The sequence below is a fragment of the Ptychodera flava genome, chromosome 14 (assembly GCF_041260155.1).
Source record: "Ptychodera flava strain L36383 chromosome 14, AS_Pfla_20210202, whole genome shotgun sequence".
Lineage (NCBI taxonomy): Eukaryota > Metazoa > Hemichordata > Enteropneusta > Ptychoderidae > Ptychodera > Ptychodera flava.
Genome location: NC_091941.1, coordinates 30,233,216 through 30,251,590, shown reverse-complemented (window position 1 = coordinate 30,251,590; position 18,375 = coordinate 30,233,216). Strand labels below are relative to the sequence as shown.

The window sequence follows — 18,375 nt, the reverse complement described above, 5'->3', positions numbered from 1 at the left end:
TCTTAATTTATGAATGCTGATGACGTCGTTATGGGCGCATGTGTATTTCTGGAGTCATATTTCGTATTCGGTCTTTTCATAGTGGGTGATTTCCTAAATTAAACACCAAGATATTATAAACACAACCCGAAAAATCTTTGCCGTTGTCTTTTTGGATGTATGGAGGGACAGTTGGAAAATTATTCTCAGAAGAACTCTCCACCGTGCGCCAGGTTGAGATCTTAATTCCTTTTTTCTCAGTCAATCCTAGCTGTAGCAGAGATTGCCAAAAAAACCAGAATTGAATTGAGGGTTCAGTTATCAGAGGACTACTACTTGACAAGAGCTATCGTATGCTTGCGTCTAATCAGAACCATTTAGGCTGCGTTCACAAGAAATGGTGGGGGAGGGCTGGAGAAATTCGGGGGGGGGGATTTGACAATTTTGGGGGTTGTAGAGGGGGGCCTTGAAAATTTTCCTCTGCCTGAAGGGGGACCTGAAAATATTTTGGTTCCCTTTTACGTTTTACATTTTCCAATTCCAAGACTTTGTAGTTAATTCAATGAAAAATGGATACCATTTTTATGTCATCCAATTGTTGTAATGTTAGTAATATTTTTACAAAATCTAGAACCATTTTGTCACATTTCATGACTTTTGTCTTGATAAAATCTAAACATATATGGTTTGTCGTAAAAAAACAAACTTGAGCCTAGTAACAGGGCAGAAGCTGCAACTGTTGATGATTTTTGCAATATTTCTTTGCAATATATCAACTACAGTTTCTTGCTATCTCCATCCAGCATGCTGAAACACACAATATTCAGTCTGTCGACAAAGCCTGAAAATATAAATATGTATTAGGTGATAATTTAATTGGAATCCAGACTGACAACTGACATTCAGTCGTCAGTGATACAAATGAACTGGAGTTCAACATGCACCCGGGAGTAGAACAAGAACACAGTTGTATAAACTGAACAAAAATATTGTCAAAATTATCAAAGTTAATACAGCTACCCCCTATGGGCAGTGTCACTATCAGATACTGCCTTGCAACTGCAGTGTCACCGTCACTACAAACCTGAACAGTGACAGAGATAGCTCTGACCCTGATGTATACATGGTAGCTGAAGAAGAGTTTGGGTCAAATGGCGCTCATGACAGTGAAACATACTTGTACACAAGATCAGGCCAGAGAGCAACACATGAAAGACTAGGAGACTTGAAAAAATGATTATTAAAGAAACAAGATAGAGTCACCATGCTTGATTTACTAAATTTTCACGTTCTCATCATAAAATAATGCAGTAAAACTTTGAACAGTAAAGAATAATTTCAGTAAAAAATATGTGACTGAATGGAATTATTTATTTTTTAACCATTATTACACCCAAAATTTCGGAGATTAAAACATCTATTTGATGAAATATTTGAACCTTCCAGTATGGTCAATTTTGAGTAGTATCTAATTCATACATGTCTTATACTTTTGAAACAATTTTTGGTGGGTCACTGTGCAATATGGCAATTAGCCAGAATTCACAATTTGCCTGCTCTCTCATGATCGTCATTTTGTGTACTCTTCGGCAGGAGCAATTTACCTGGCCAGAGTTGGATTAACTCAAGTTGGCTTAGACTGATAAATCCAAAAAATTCACCGATGCGTTTAAAAATAAATCAGTTTAAGAACTTGCCGTAGGAATATGACTTTACAAACTGCTAATAACAGGTACTGTTGAACATCTGCGAGCAGAACGGCACGAAACGTGTCTGTTTTTCTGCGCGCGCGCACATCTGTTACAAATATGCAGGCTTGTGATAGTTGGGGGGGGGGGGGGACTAACACATTTTGATCATATAGAGGAGGGATTATAATTTGTTTTAGGGTATTTAGAGAGATCTGAAATAAAAAGATTTCAATCGCTATTCCTCAAGCCCCTCCCCCTCCCCCATCGTTTTTGGTGAACGCAGCCTTATAAGCGTAACTGACACATTGACTGTCCGCTGTACTTCTGTTAAATCCAGCACACAACAAGAACCATGAACCATGAACCTGTAAAGATACAGACTTGACCCTATAATCTGTATTAGCATACCAGTCTTTCACTACCTCAGAAAGTTTGCGGTAAATGCTAAGAGCAAAACCATATCTGCCCTGTTTCCAAAAACTGAAAACTGGTAAACAGTGAAAACAAAAAACGCACGCTTGCGCAGTGCAGCGGGGGAATTCCCAGCCCGCAAGGGAAGCCCATGGAACTTATAGTCGATAGCGCTTCCATGGTGTAAAGTTTTCCAAGGATTTAGCCTTAGTCTAAACATGGTGCCTACACGACCAGGAAGAATGATTAAGGAAATGTTTACAAGTCGCTCAGTGATTGTGCAGGCATTATTCACAGTTCTCTTACTCGGTAACAAGGTGAGTCAACCCATGACGTCATCGCAGTACAGATCGATTTCGCTGAGTAGGACCAATGCTACCTGTTGATTCGTTCATCCAATCACAGACTAAACAAAAAATAATCAAGTCCTGTTGTATTATGCAGGGGTCCCCTTGATTGTCACGTTGAACGGAGGATGAGCATTGTGAGCATTAGTGCAACCACAGAGAGTTACTGTAGGGAAACGTTTCTCTACTGTCTATGGTGTAACAAGCCAGTTTCTCTTTCGCAAAATTTTATGTATTAAACAGCCCATACACAAAAATGAAGTGTCGCACTTAAACACTATAGCAGTAATCTATCGAAAAGGGCATTTGTAAATATTCTAACGATACAACAAAATACATGTAGATTACCATGTGTACACGTAACTAAAAATTACACGTAACTAAAAATAGACACTAAAAATAGACTACGCGTCGAACGCGTAGTTGTAAACATGTTATGCCAATTGTAATAAGGTTACAAGGTGAGTAAACCGATGACGTAGCCGTGAAAACATGTGAGGCAGCTTTCATTTCTACGGGCAAAGGGGGGCAGTGGGATTGAAGCTGCGTATGAAATGGAAAACTCTTACTAGTTCGTTTACTGTAAAATTGACGCCCCCCATTCAAATGTGAAATATGACCCTCCCTACCATAAAACCGCTTTACAAAATTGTAATGGTGGCATTGCACTTTATAGATGGTAGTATACACAAATCCCTGCTGTGATAAGTGGGCATGTGAATTCGATTATTGTATTTGAGGCTAAATTACTCGTATCTATGTGTGAGTCAAAGTAAATAGACCTACCATCGAGCACAAAAATTTCACGTGCGCTTTAAAAACCGTACGGAACGCCTGTTCCGCATCATTTACCGTTTCAAGGTGTCACCCTATTGAAGTGCATTCTGCGGCTGCACCTCTCCGCATTCACCGTTGAATGGTTTCGAGGGACCTCTTGGAGGATTGCCAGAAGAGCGAACAAGATAGCGTTCCATACTTAAATACTTGCACTAAAATCGGAAGAGAAATTGTTGAATTGGCGGTAGAACGGTCAATACCGGGCTCATATGACGTTGCAGTCAGAAGTGAAAGATGCATAAGGTTACTGTATAAGGAAATTTACCGCAAAGGATGCACTTGGAAAATGGTGCTGCATATCGCCCAACGCGAACGCTGCGCTAATGTCCTCGTGCATCCTCTGCGGTATTTTCGTAATGACCTCATACTATGCGTTCGAGGATAATATTGCACACCTTAAAATCAGAATAAAAGCTGGGTATCCATGCTCAATTCTGCAAATTTCAAGATACCCCTTTTTACGGAATCTTTAAGAAAACACACCTTTATTTAGATATATGCGAGACAATTTCAGCTAAAATTGTCAAAATCAGTGAGAGGGAGAGAGGATCTAACGCAGAATAGAATAATGACATTATTTACAATGTTAATACATCAATGTAGCATATTGTAGCTGTCCTTAAAAACTCACCGCTATCAAATTCTGAAGCTTGTTGATTAAAAGTTTGCCAATAATGAGGTTTTCGAGCAACTTCAATTCCTAGCACAACATTGTAAATGCTTTAAACAATATGTTTAATGCACATCATAAGGTGTTTAATACTCATGACAACATGATATTAGACCACTTAAGTCAGTAATGGCTTTCCGTATGAAAACAGCAGCTACTATGCATGTTCATCGGGTATTCCCCGGCTCATCGAAAACTTTAAAGCGCAGTGGTCGTCGCGCTGCGCGTGCGTGATTTTTTTGTTGATAAACATACATTTTTGTAAACATAAGTCTTCTCAACTTCAATAGGAGTGAGATGGGAGCAGTCCCCCACTTTGTTAAGGCCTTTGTTAGACTCAACATCATGCAATAGTAAAATATTAAGATCGGAAACGAACTTCAGTGGTGTATTTCTATCTATAAACTGTGTAGAGCTACGAACATTGGGACACTACACTCAGCACATTTATATGTCGCTGAGTTTACTGCACGCAGACACAGTGAACAAAAAGCTTTGATCGCGCGCGATCATGTTGGTTGTACACAATGCTATGTACAGTACAGTGAAAATACATAACTAAAATGATCAACATTGCCTATAAATGTAGACCAGCAACAAGCACAATGCCTAACACAAAAACTACACTCAAGACCATGATCGGCAAGCCAGAGCAGGACACGGGAGATGTTGTTGGGAGACGGTCACCGCGTTGACGTACACGGATATAGAGAATCCGGTCCCACAACGTACCGGCCCGCGACGACTTGGCCCACAACCAACTGTTGATCACCATGTCTTACTTCTCCTAGTATTGCGTGGTAAGAAATAGTAAAATGACAGGAAACAATAGACAAAACGAGAGGGTTTTCGCGGCATTTGGCAGGAAAATTGCACGGCTACACCGTGCATAGACGTATCGAGAGATCTTGTGCCCCGGTCCTGTGCACGGTCATGGCAGTGATCCAACCGCTAGCTGGTGTAGGCCTACCGGTGATGGGCAAACTTCGTTGTTGTACCTCCTGATTGCCGGGTAGGTCTGAATCCTCTTTCAAGTGAGATAACCCCCACATAACAAGAAGACCTATGAAAGGTCCTTTGCTTGACTTATTGATACCCGTACTCGGAATTCTCGTTTGCACCCCCAAACGGGGTAAACTTTGTAGTCGAGTTGGATTCTCCACAGCCGAGTGTAGCGCGCCATATACCCAGTTTGACACGGACGTTCGTACAGACCACGGAACGGAACAAATGCAGAGATGCTTCTTGCTGCAGCGGGCATTGCTCTGCGAGCTGTAGTGTAGATTTCTGTAGTTTGGGTTGTTGTCTTTGTACTCCCGTCGGGCCTCTTGAAATGAAAGCTCTCGTCCTTGCTAGCGATGTCGAAAACTAGAGCCGATAGTCTGTTGGCGTATACATGCGTACATGCGTACGTCTAACTCTATGGCTCGAGCGATAACAGTAGCCGAGCCTCATTCAACTGATTCAGGAAAATCATGAGCAAATGTGATCTCAATCCAGCGTGCAATAACTGTTCAATATTCAGCAGATATTTAACTTAGATTAATTGACCTTTTATCGCGTGTTACATTTGGTTAGTTGGTATGCTTGGTATGACAGATCAGCCGCCATTTTAACAAGCGGCAATATCGCAAACATTACAATCAACCCGTAACATGTGCGGCGTTCTTGGATTTGTTTACAACAGAGGGGGACCCCCTCAGGAGGATGCGCAGCGCGACGACCACTGCGCTTTAAGTGTCACGCCCACAGAAAAATGACAGAGGATCGTGTACGGAATAGAAATCAGGAGATGTTGGCCCATTTTTTCAGTTCAGATATGCTTAGACTGAAAGATCCGTCGCTCGAGGGCGCCCTCGCGCGACAGATCTTTCAGTCTAGAGATGGCCATGCGGGTCAGCTCATGTAACGAAAAGGGTCAATGGGGACCCTTATCATTTATTTATCACCAACCATTTTCTTTTTATATACTTACCGGGAGTTTCGAAACATGCTCCTCAGGCAGGTATTGTCGGTGAACTTGGTAGATATCCAATCAAAATTGTCATAGTAGTCAAACGCATGTTAAAAATATTGGTATAATTTAGTAATTACAGATGACACGCTGAAAACAGATTTTGTAAGTTTTTTAAGTCTTCAATCGATGATAAATTTCACTATTTAATGAAGTATCAAAAAATGCAGTAGTGATAGAAAAGTTCTGTTCTTCAATGGAGTTGTATTGTCCCAGATTTGATAGTTTTAATGAAAGAGAGAAATGTTTGTACATTTTAAGTTCCAATGATAAGCTATCTCTCATGAAATATATTACTAACACTATGTTTCCCCACGAAGCTGCAGGTAAAGACATTGACGACAATGTTATATGTAATGCTAATTCTATTTTTGTTCTTGCTATACTGCACTTTCTGAAGTCTGTTGTTAAGCAATAAAGTGTTCAAGTGTTATTCATGTACTATGTTTTTCCTAACATTTGACTTTGTTAATACTGACGGGGATTTGAGACACCATAACGAGCTGGAGTCGGTTTTGGGACATGATCTTAATTTGTAATCACTGCATGGAAGTTCTGCAGTTTCAAGTGCAACTATTGATCAAGAATATTCTTGTTGATAATACATGTATTCTTTTTTTAAAAAAAACACGAGACAAGTTTTACCCTCGCTGAGAAAAAACTAACTGAAAATGAAAGTAAAAACAGTCGAAATTTTAATTACGCCGAACATTATCTTGCTGTTGTGTGCCCGGGAGGAGGACGGAACTCCCGAGTATTTTTACCCTGTCCACAGATCATTCTTGTACCTGTTACTTGATGTATGAGTTTTGTAATAAAAGAAGGGAACTATAAGTTTCCTAAACGTTTTTTAAAGAAATGGCGATTTTAGAGGAAGGTAACTTGGATTTAAATTTTGTCTGTACCCTGCGATTAAATATTCACTGAAATTTGTTTTCGTTGGTTATGTTTTTTTCTTCTAAGTTGACCGGTGGGTCACCAGTGTGCCACCCGGAGTGTATTGGCGGCTGCCATGGACCTTCCAACACAGAATGTGTTGGTGCCTGTAAGACATACAGCCTGGGTGGTGTTTGTGTTGAGAGTTGTCCTGATAGCCACTACATCAGTAACAGAACTGACGATGGTATCACGATCGGAGACGATATCGGAGATGAATACTGGAGCGTCAACGATAAGGAAGTGTCACATACTGCAGCGAAACCAATGATCGACGAGATTCCTTCGGAGTCTTCTCCGGTACCGAAAACAGTGGCCAGTGGGCGACAAAATGAGAGCATCGAAGAAAATTTTATTCAACCACAGGGCAGTCTACATGGCCGTGTCAACGAACAATCAACTCCAAACAACATGGCTGATACGTCGAACTTTACCAGCGACGATGCAGAGGATAACAAGACTTTAGCTAATAATCGATCCGAGACTGAGATTGTGACTTCAAATTCGTATACTCTGTCATCAGAACTAATGCGAAGATCTGGAAACTATGAACAACACAGAAGCAGCTCGGCAGCACCAGTCACCGTCCGTGCGCCAGACGACTACGGTGCCAGTCCAACACCAACAAACCTTGATAAGCCACTTCAGGCTACGCGAGTGTGTCTGCCCTGTCACGCTGCATGCAGAGGAGGGTGTTCGGGACCCCTGTCGACGGACTGTGTTGAGTGCAAAGTAAAAACGGACAATGGTACTTGTGTTTCCGAGTGTCCTGCTGGTAGTTACAAAGATCACGGCAGCAGGGATGCAGTTTGCCATAGGTGCCACGATGAATGTAGAGGAGGCTGCCACGGTGATGGTCCATCAAACTGCACAAGCTGTAAACACTTCAAAGAACGCATTAATGGACAGGTATATCGCTGTGTCTTTCGTTGCTCAGGTGGTTCACTAGAAGAACCACTCCGAAAAAACTTTGAGTCACTCTGCATTTCTGAATGGTAAGTGTGAACTATAACTACTCTTCTCAAACATTGCCATCCGTCGCCTACTTTTGAGCACAGGCACTAATTATTAACACGATTGGAACTAATTTGGGATAATGGGATGGTGAAGTAATGTCGATTTAATCTACAAATGTTATCTCATCTGCTTTTCTTTTTGTATTAAACACTTGTGTTTTATGAGTAATTTGCGATATTACAACATTCAGCTATATGGCACCGAACACTTTTGAGAAAGTTGCAAAATATGAAAATCCAATTATCCCAAATTAGTTCCAATCGTGTTTATTTAAAGTCCATGGTTCGAATACATTTATGCTCGATAAAAGTACAAATTGAAATTTAAGTCGATTTACGATGTTAAGGTATGATAGCATGCGCCTCGAAGGTGAAAGACAAACTTTTGCCCAAACTTTCCTCAATAAAACTTTCAATCATTCTCTTTCAAAGTCAAAAATAAAAATCGAGGGCCATCGCGCAAATTTTGGTACCAGAGAAACAAATTACCCAAAACTTACCGACATTTAGAATTCAAAATGGCCGTCACACTTGTGTTAACTTTACGGAGAATAATAAAATTGTCAATTTTCGGAAACAAAACCAGTGAAATTTTTTCGCGCAACAAAAACTTTAAAATTAGCCCCCACAAGTGGCAGATCATAAAAGAATTGTAAAAGTTTCATTGAGGGTCCGAATACCTGTCCCAGAGGCGCACTCTCCCTTTAATGGAGAGATGGAACCTGAGGATGGAAGCCCCGAACTAGAGAGAGGCTTGCTAAGGTCCAAGTTCTAATGAATTTATACTGTTTACACCCAGTATAAAGTGTGCGAATGAAACTAACACGGTCGATGTTCCATGTTAAGTGAAGGAATGGAAGGGACAGGCATACTAGCTCAGTTACTTGCCATGCACGGTAACTAAATATACCACAGATATTCAGATATTTAGTTGTCTGCAGTGATAGCACAGGGTCTCGCGAGCAATATTCGTCTAGAAGTTATGAATATGATCAATAAATGTCTTGTAATAAACTATTTTTCATTATACAAGCCTTACCTGTGTCTAGTGTGTACCTATTACTTTACCCTAGTCATCTGTGTATAGTATTTCAAAGAAAACAGTCTATATCTGTTAATTGCCCTCCCTAATTCCCTTCATTAATTTGTTCCGCCGATCACCGACGCGCGGGGGGGGGGCTTATCGCCCTGACCAAATACCTCGTTAGCAGCTCATAAGTTAGTAGACGGAAAGGGCTGAAACTCTCAGGGTCCGTGGCAAGAGGATGGGAGTAAAGTATCTAGACACTTAATTTATGCACGTATGCATAGATAAACAGGAATAAATTTCTGTAAATTTTTGATAGGGTAACTTACGGAAGGGCGTGGTAGGGTCCTCAGGTCGCCACTACACCTTGCTCAATTCATGCAGGATGCAAGTACTGACACCTTTACGAAATAACTGACGCTGCGTTCCCAAGGAAAAATGCGGCCTCCTTCTTTTTTAAAACCTTCCCCACTTAAGGTCCCACAAGTACTTGTACAGACCTGTTACAGCCATATCCATATATACAATTTCTTCACGATCAGTATTGACCAAATCTCCTCAGCGGTCTTCAACCACATTCTGCCACCAGAAAATGTGGGTAACTAGAGTCCTCGCACGTCGATTGGCTGCCATAGCAATAGACGATAAATCAATGTACTTTCTCAAGTAATTTCGTACATTTTGTGCATTTTTATTTCAAACTGCGGGGTTCAACTGTAGCAAACGTCATGTCAGAAGAGTCTCTCTACCAAGATGTCTTTTCGAGGAAAGATTTCATAAAAATTGAATATTTAAACATATATGCTTGCAAATGTATATTATTTCTCCATAAAACTTCATAAAAATTCCCTGTTGTGTCTTTGGCATGCTATTATAATGAGCAGAATTAAGACTGCCAAGTAATTAAATAAATTTGAATCAGAATGAATAATGGTCGTCACTGTACACTTCCATAAGCCTTACGGTGTTATTCTTTACATTCCCGCCCTCCCCCTTATCGACCAATGTGTTCTCATATATTTTCTTAGAAATTTCTTCATTTCAATAGACATCAAATCAGGTCCAATAATCGTTATCATTGAAGGTAACTAAGAAAGTTACCAGGCCCAAGGAACATATTGAAAATGACAAAGGCAATGGGGTCATTTCAATGTTAAACTGGATGCTTGACTTAATTTCCTTTCGTAAAACGCGTTGCCGTTTATCGGATGGGGTAACTGTATTACGCATTCCCAACAATACGTCTGTCACATTTCATAAAATCTCTCCTTGTCTTTCATGCCTTTTCAACGTGACCTTAATTCAACATGCCGAAAAGTTTTGTAATACAACTTCGCGTTTGCATTTTTACGATCGAAATACGGAGTAGATTGATTCATACAGGACCAAATGCAATTACAACTATTTAATCATTTTTGGGTTTCCTCTTTCTTTCAATACATTCGATCATTAATGACAGTGCTCTTTTGATTGTCTCTCATGAGTGCATTTTACCTTGGATAATAGAGTCTAATTGATGTTTTCTAAGAGTAACTGGATTACCTGAACTCTGATTCATTGGTTGCATTTCTCCGTTGAAAGTCTTTGACTTGGCTAACCAAAGTTTTTGAAAGTGAAAATTGAAGAATTGATAATTATTCACGGCATAGTAGTCTGAAACGATTGGCTGTTTTGAAATGATCTATCAGTACTGTCATCGATACTCAAGCAACCAATGAGCTTGAAACTGCCAAGACGCTACATATTGCCAGTTAACCATTGTTGCAAAAAATCGCTCTCAACAATAATCATGAAAGCAATCGACACCACAGCTATTAGGTCCTTCCCTTTTCAACGGTCCACCCGTTTCAGTCCAAGTACATCACTTTAGCTGTTCAAGATAATAGGCTGAAGTATCGAACAGAAAGAAAAATAAATATACTCAGATCGATAGGACGAATGTGAAGACCAACAACTTTGAGACTTCATCTTTCAGGGGAGATGACGAACAACACATTAACGTCATGAAGCTCGTTGGAGTTGGAATTGCCGCTATCATCATCCTTATCATCGGAGTCATTTTCTTCTGTATATATATATTTCGGTCTGCAATACTACGCAAGATACGTGGATTTTTACAATGCGTTAGGGTATGTCCATTTCTACACTGCCGTACAGTTTACTCTCTGTATTCTACACAGCAGTGTTGATCAAACGTTGTAAAACTTTCTATAATTCCTTTTTTAACATAAGTAATTACATGTGTTGATAGTATGTCTCATGCTGTGAAATGGCTATTGTTTGCTTGGGCACTCTAAACGGACCAAAACAGTTTGTTGGGAATTGATATTTGAACAGCCTCCACGGAGTAATGTTTACTTCAATGGGGTGCGAATGAAGTCCCATTCCCTTCTTTCTTGTCAATGTCGGCTTCATCATGGTTATACTTTGACTTGCAACAAACTTGTATCACTCTGTTTGTATGTTTTAAAACTGTCTCGCGGGCATTAAACAGCAAGTCAGTAATATTTAAAATTATCATAGAATTGTCATGAAACGCCATTTCAATTTAGGCGAAATAAACCTTTTTCTTGTGATCGTCGATACCAATTGCCAAAGTCGTGGACTCCTTTTTTGTTATTTTTGTTTGTTTGTTTATTTTCTTGGTTTCAGTTTCACTGTAGCTTAATCAAAGAGGCTTTGGAAGCAAAATTTTATAATGAATTTTCTTTTTATGTTACAGACAAACACCATTATATTGGAAAATTCGATTGATTCGATTGATTTCCTTCCTTTCGCGCCGAAGGTTGAAGGAGAAGAAAGTAACATTCAAATCGTGTCGACGAAATTTCACAACTCATCGTTCTCAGCAATTGGAAACAATACAGAACAGAGAATACCTGCGCAACTTAACACTAACAGCATGAATGGAGGAGCAAGATGCTTGCAACCCAGTGATCAGGTTTGTTCTTAAGTTTGATAACTTACAAATGTTTGATACAAAACGACAACATTCTACGCTTACGCACCTGCACAGCCCTGCCTTTTGATTTCAGTGCACTTCTTGCATTTCTGCCATGCAAATCAATAGAAATCCTCAATCTAAAATAACAATGAATCAATACATATCCATCCATCCGTCCATTCACATACATACATACATACATACATACATACATACATACATACATACATACATACATACATACATACATACATACAGACATACAGACAGACAGACAGACAGACATACAGACAGACAGACAGACAGACAGACAGACAGACAGACAGACAGACAGACAGACAGACATAGACTTACCATACAAGCTCTCTATGGTATATACATACACCAAATATGAGTCAACAATTGGACAAACTCATTTGTCTTATACTTATAGGATTCTAAAGGAAAGTCAGAAAGCATGCCATCGACCAACCAAACAAACAAACAAACAAACAAACAAACATACATACATACATACATACATACATACATACATACATACATACATACATACATACATACATACATACATACATACATACATACATACAGACAGACAGACAGACAGACAGACAGACAGACAGACAGACAGACAGACATACATACAGACGCCACAGACTTACCATACAAGCTCTCTATGGTATAAACATACACCAAATATGAGTCAACAATTGGACAAACTCATTTGTCTGTGTGTATGTAAAGTATTATTTATACTTATAGGATTCTAAAGGAAGGTCAGAAAGCACGCCATCGACCAACCAAACATACATACATACATACATACATACATACATACATACATACATAAATACCTACCTACCTACCTACCTACCTACCTACCTACCTACATACATACATCTACAGACGCCACAGACTTACCATACAAGCTCTCTATGGTATATACATACACCAAATATGAGCCAACAGTTGGACAAACTCAATTGTCTGTGTGTATGTAAAGTATTATTTATACTTATAGGATTCTAAAGGAAAGTCAGAAAGCATGCCATCGCCCAACATTGGGACTCCAGTGAAGCTCAACAGTACACCCTCCATCAATTTTCCGAACTTAAAAAAATTCCTTTTGAGAAGGGTGGGAACCTCTGGCGACGGCTCTGTATCTGTGAGAAGCGAAGGAAGTGAATGTGATTCAGGGATAGGATCTCTACCGAATTCTGAACAAGATTCATCCTTGATCGTAGAGAGAGCAGATGAACATCCGGGAGACAGCGGTTGCGTACCGAGAATGCCTTGCAAACACAATGACGAAACCTCTGTATCGGAAACGACGCTTACAACGAGTATGCCATCTCTGAATGGAGGTGCCTGCATCTTTGACAACGGACAGACGAAACAACACTTTAAGCCAACAACCTTCAGAGGACAAATCAACAGTATGTCTTCAAAGGCTGTGGTAATGAAATCTCGAACCCGAGCTCAGAAGGTTGAGCGGTTGGCTCTTCTTCAGGCAGGGGAGACTACCACGGATCCTGAAGATAATCCCATGAAACAAAAGGAAGACAAGGTTTCGACTGTGCATGAGTCAATAAAAGGTCTTCTGGACAAATTCAACCAAGTGAAGGCATCATCTCATCTTTCAAGTAGTCAACAGTTTTCAACAAAGACCTTTGTTGTTGGCGTTATCGGCGCTGGTGGTGGCAACCTCAAGTTAGCAGAAATGGGCGTCAATCTCTATATACCTGCCGGTGCCCTTGACGAGGACCAGACTGTGTACTTCTACGTGGAGGATAGCAATTATGGGAATATAAAGCTGAATAAAGGAGAGACGGTCGTCACACCAACGATCTATTGCGGTCCGCCGGGAAGGAAATTTAACAAGGAAGTAATTCTGTCGATGCCTCATTGCCTAGAAGGTGATGCTTCTATCGACTGGTCATTCGTGACATACAGGACCCAATCAGATGGTGATCCGAGCGCTGAGTGGGAGAGAGTTCCGCCGGAGCAGACCCTCAACATTGTGAAGAATGGCCGCCTCAGCATCTTTATTGACCACTTCACCGGCCATAAAGGAGTTGCTACGTCATCGACCGATGCTTCAGACCAAGCAATCAAGAAAATAATAATCGTTCTGTTGTTCGCAAAATCACTGAAAGAAGGGGACATTGACTTCCCTTTCCGCGTGAAAATGTGTTCTGATCTACCATCTGACATACAGGTAAACACACCACTTTCATCTCTTTATTTTGCATTCAATACAATCAGTTATATCACTGCAGGTCATGTGACCTATTGTTCTTGCTATCCATTTATCTCCTGATAACACGACTGCCAGCTATTGTTCTTATGCGTATTAGTAATCGGTCATACTTTTATTCATATGTCGATAAGTAATCACCATACTTTAAATATGAAAAGAAGTATGACCGATTACTAATTTTTTTAAGAACAATAGGGCCAGTCGAGATGCCTAATGCACTCACACACATTCATTAAATGTAACAAAGACAATTAGTTGGTCAGGAATTTGTAAACATCACGAGGCCTTCGGCCTTGTGATGTTTACAATTTCTTGACCATAAGTTAGGCGTTTAGAACTGTAACAGCACACCTACTCGTTTGATTAACTGTCCTAATCATTCATCAGTCCTTTTTGTAATGGGAGAATCACAGTGACTATAATGTTTAGTTGCAAAGCTTCTCTCACATATTGCTGTAAATGGGCAAGGTCTGAATTTCAAAATTTTCTCATGTGAAGCTATATTTTAAAATATCTTTCAGAGCATCGTCAACGATGAAGGGGACATTGGAAATAAGATGTTCGATAAGCAACCACTGATAATCTGTGACAACAAAGATGGCATAACTCTGAGCGTCGATGAGATCGAGCAAGGCTGGACTTTAAAGGGAAAACCTGAGAAGGTAGGCCTATCTTCCCATGATCAGAAACAGTCACATATCATTTAATTATGCACATTTACATTTATTTCATTTCCCGGTGCACCTACATCAAAATGGCAGATTACGCAGTTATTCGTGTACTCTTATAAAATGCATCACCCATGCGTCTTTCCTTTATTCACACCAGGTCATTCACCATGACTACTTTTGGGGCACCGCATCCGGCATACCAAGCCATACCTTTGTACTAGACCGGATTCCAGATCATCCACAAGGTGAAGCAAAGAGGAGAAGGCTCGTACGATGCATGTTGCATGTCTATCAGTCCAGCTGTCCAGCTCGAGAGGTGCAGATTCTCGTGAGATCCGTTCTAGAGGTGATTCCAGATCAGAACATGGTTGAACAAGGCCATGGTATCCCCCGTCAGCCTCCAGAAAACTCATCTTCGTCACCTTGCCGTCCGAAGAACCTTCGTCCAGTGAACGCGGCAGCAGCATACAAGCCAGAAAGTAGCCGGCGCCAGACACCGTCTGAGAAATTCTGTGCAAGACAAAAAGAACTAAACCAAACAGAAACTGTGCTTCATTATCTCCCGGACGAAATCGCGAGACAACTTTGTACCTTACTTGATGTGCAAGCAAACGGACTACCAGCTCCTGATTGGTGCACGTTGGCAGAAGCCTTGGAGCTTGACCATCGCGTCATTGATTACCTGACGCAGAGGCAGCGCTGTGGAGAAAGTCCGACAAGCAAACTCCTCGACTTCTTCTTCAGTGAAAAATGTGCAAGTGAGACATCACCAAAATTGGAAGATTCGCTCCCTGAGCTGATATCTATTTTCCGGAGGATCGGCCACGACCGGGCCCGAATGCTTATCGAGGCCATTTGAATTATTAGTAAGTCCGTCAGAAAAATAACAGGACAAGAAAATCATCAGCAAATCAATGATGCGCTTGGAGCGACAAGAACTCGGTTGTTACACCTAAGATAATCTGAAAAAAAAGACAAAAGACATCAGATACCGTCGGTTTTATTCTATTATTATTAATATTATTAGACTTTATTTACAGAGGACAGTCTGAGTTACAAATTGTAATTTCCGTCAAAGCCCTCATAGAGCCCGAGAAAGTACACCATGTGTATAAATAGCAAATGCATAGAGCAAGTGTACAAAATAAATAGGAGTACCATCTTCATTACACCACAAGAAGAAATATTTTAATCTTAATCTAAATCATTATCATAAGATAATTACGCAACTTTAGATACTTTTAAAGAAGACAAAGCTGAGCTGTTTCTAATCAAAGGGGAATTGTATTCCAACTACTCGCAGCAAGGAAAGAGAAAGACTTTTGACCTGTGGCAGTCTTGAATTTGGGAAGATATAAATTACCATGACTTGCATCACATGCGATGAAATTCGATGAAAAACGCAAGTCATATAAGGGCTGTTCATGCATAACTACGGGCATAACTGGCTGGCCAAGCGGCGTTCAGCCCGCGATCTACGAACAGCCCACCGTTAGGCGACAGGCTGCTGATGTTTAGTCCTTCAATTTATTATGTTTTGATACTTATATGCCCACAGGCTTGGAGCAAGTCTAAGCTAACCCCTGCATTCCATTACAATCAGATTGGACTCTCTGATGAGCCCGTCCACTTTTTTGTCAGTCAACGCTCTTCTTAAAATCTTTATTTTTTTGTAGGTAAACTTGTACATTGAGGTTAGATTATTTTAGACATTGAATTATCTTTAGTTTTAAAACTTATAAGTAAAGTGAAATTTTTATTTTTCTGGGTAAACTTGTACATTGAGGTTAGATAGAAGACATTGAATTATCTTTAGTCTTACAACTTTTAAGTAAAGTGAAATCTTTATTTTTGTAAGTAAACTTGTACGTTTAGGTTAGATAGAAGACATCGAATTGTCTTTAGTCTCACAAATTTTAAGTAAAGTGAAATCTTTATTTTTCTACCTAAACTTGTACATTGAGGTTAGATAGAAGACATTGAATTATCTTTAGTCTCACAACTTTTAAGTAAAGTGAAATCTTTATTTTTTGTAAGTAAACTTCTACGTTGAGGTTAGATAGAAGAAATCGAATTGTCTTTAGTCTCACAAATTTTAAGTAAAGTGAAATCTTTATTTTTCTAAGTAAACTTGTACATTGAGGTTAGATAGAAGACATTGAATTATCTTTAGTCTTACAACTTTAAAGTAAAGTGAAATCTTTATTTTTTGTAAGTAAACTTTCACTCTGTTATTCAGTATGTTATATATTCTCCATGTGTTGCTGTACTTTGTCTATGCTTATGTTCAGCTTGTAAGTCCACAGATCATCGCTTACAATTATATTCTTGTTAAATATTAAGGACAATAGGCTGAGGCCCTACACATACATACATACATACATACATACATATATACATATATATGTATATATATATATATATATATATATATATATATATATATATATATATATATATATATATACACACATACACACACACAGACACACAACTTGTCTAGTTCCTGAAAAAGAGGTGCACTCCAGGAGAGAAATAAAGCATTTTTGGTCATCGAGCGTATCGTGTCTTTTTTCCCTTCCCTTCGCATTCAGCAATATCTTCGACACAGTATTAGGTGCTTACTGAGAATCTACACGATTCACGACATAGACTTACCACTATGGCGTTCATACGCCAAAATTCAACAAGAGAGAGAGAGAGAGAGAGAGAGAGAGAGAGAGAGAGAGAGAGAGAGAGAGAGATTGCTTTGTAACTAATTGCATGGAGTTGTACTTCAGGATAAATCTAGTGCAAGTGTAATATGACAATTTGAGATTTTATGGTTTCATGTCCTCAACCTGCTAAACATGAAAGAGTAGAGTGACCCATCATCTATTGTCCTCGATATCCTCTGCGATGACTGCATCTTAGTTGAACTTGGGCTTGGCTTGTATTCAGGAAAAACGAAAGTGTAGCATCACACAAATAGAGGTCGCTGTTCGTAACGTGCCAATGTCCGAACAACCAGTTTCGACTCGATGCGGGGTTAACATGGCAATAAAGTCGTGCTGACCATGCACTATCTCCGTGAGACTGGACAATTTTCCAAAAACCAATAAGTCAACGAATGTGATTACGGACATTGACCAAATCAACCACCCATGTGGAGAACAGCAAAAGTAAAAAACGGCAGCGTGGGCTGATTTTGATAAAGTTATGGCTAAAATACAGACTCTGGAGATAATCAAGTCTCGTCCACGAAGAACATCGAAGTTCAAGTTCAAAACTCCGTTGGTGACAAGAGATCGGGTATTGGAAATTGTGAAAAGCAAGGAACTAGGAGGCGGAAATGTGGCCAGCCTCTATCAAGGAGTAATTGGTGAACCCAGAATATGTTTCGTTACCATGCACTACATTAAAGAAAAAAATAAATTAAAGACATGATGAGAAACGGAGGCTATGGAGATATAGCAACATATTCAACTCATATCAAGTGCTATTGGCATATGAAGTTGATGATTGTTCGACAGAGTCTGATGATACAGTTGATGAATAAGTTGTAACAGATTATTTAAGTTAAAAAATATTAA

At 39.7% G+C, this 18,375-nt stretch overlaps 1 protein-coding gene across 1 annotated transcript; it reads left to right on the top strand.

Moving 5' to 3' along the window:
* Window positions 1-2,192: 2,192 nt before the first annotated feature.
* LOC139150118 (uncharacterized) lies at window positions 2,193-17,044 on the top strand. The gene is made up of 7 exons (XM_070722287.1): window positions 2,193-2,398; window positions 6,913-7,880; window positions 10,904-11,057; window positions 11,651-11,869; window positions 12,894-14,090; window positions 14,654-14,794; window positions 14,961-17,044. The coding sequence occupies exons 1-7, from the start codon at window positions 2,300-2,302 to the stop codon at window positions 15,660-15,662; spliced, it is 3,480 nt and encodes a 1,159-aa protein (XP_070578388.1). The 5' UTR covers window positions 2,193-2,299; the 3' UTR covers window positions 15,663-17,044.
* The last annotated feature ends 1,331 nt before the right edge of the window (window positions 17,045-18,375 follow it).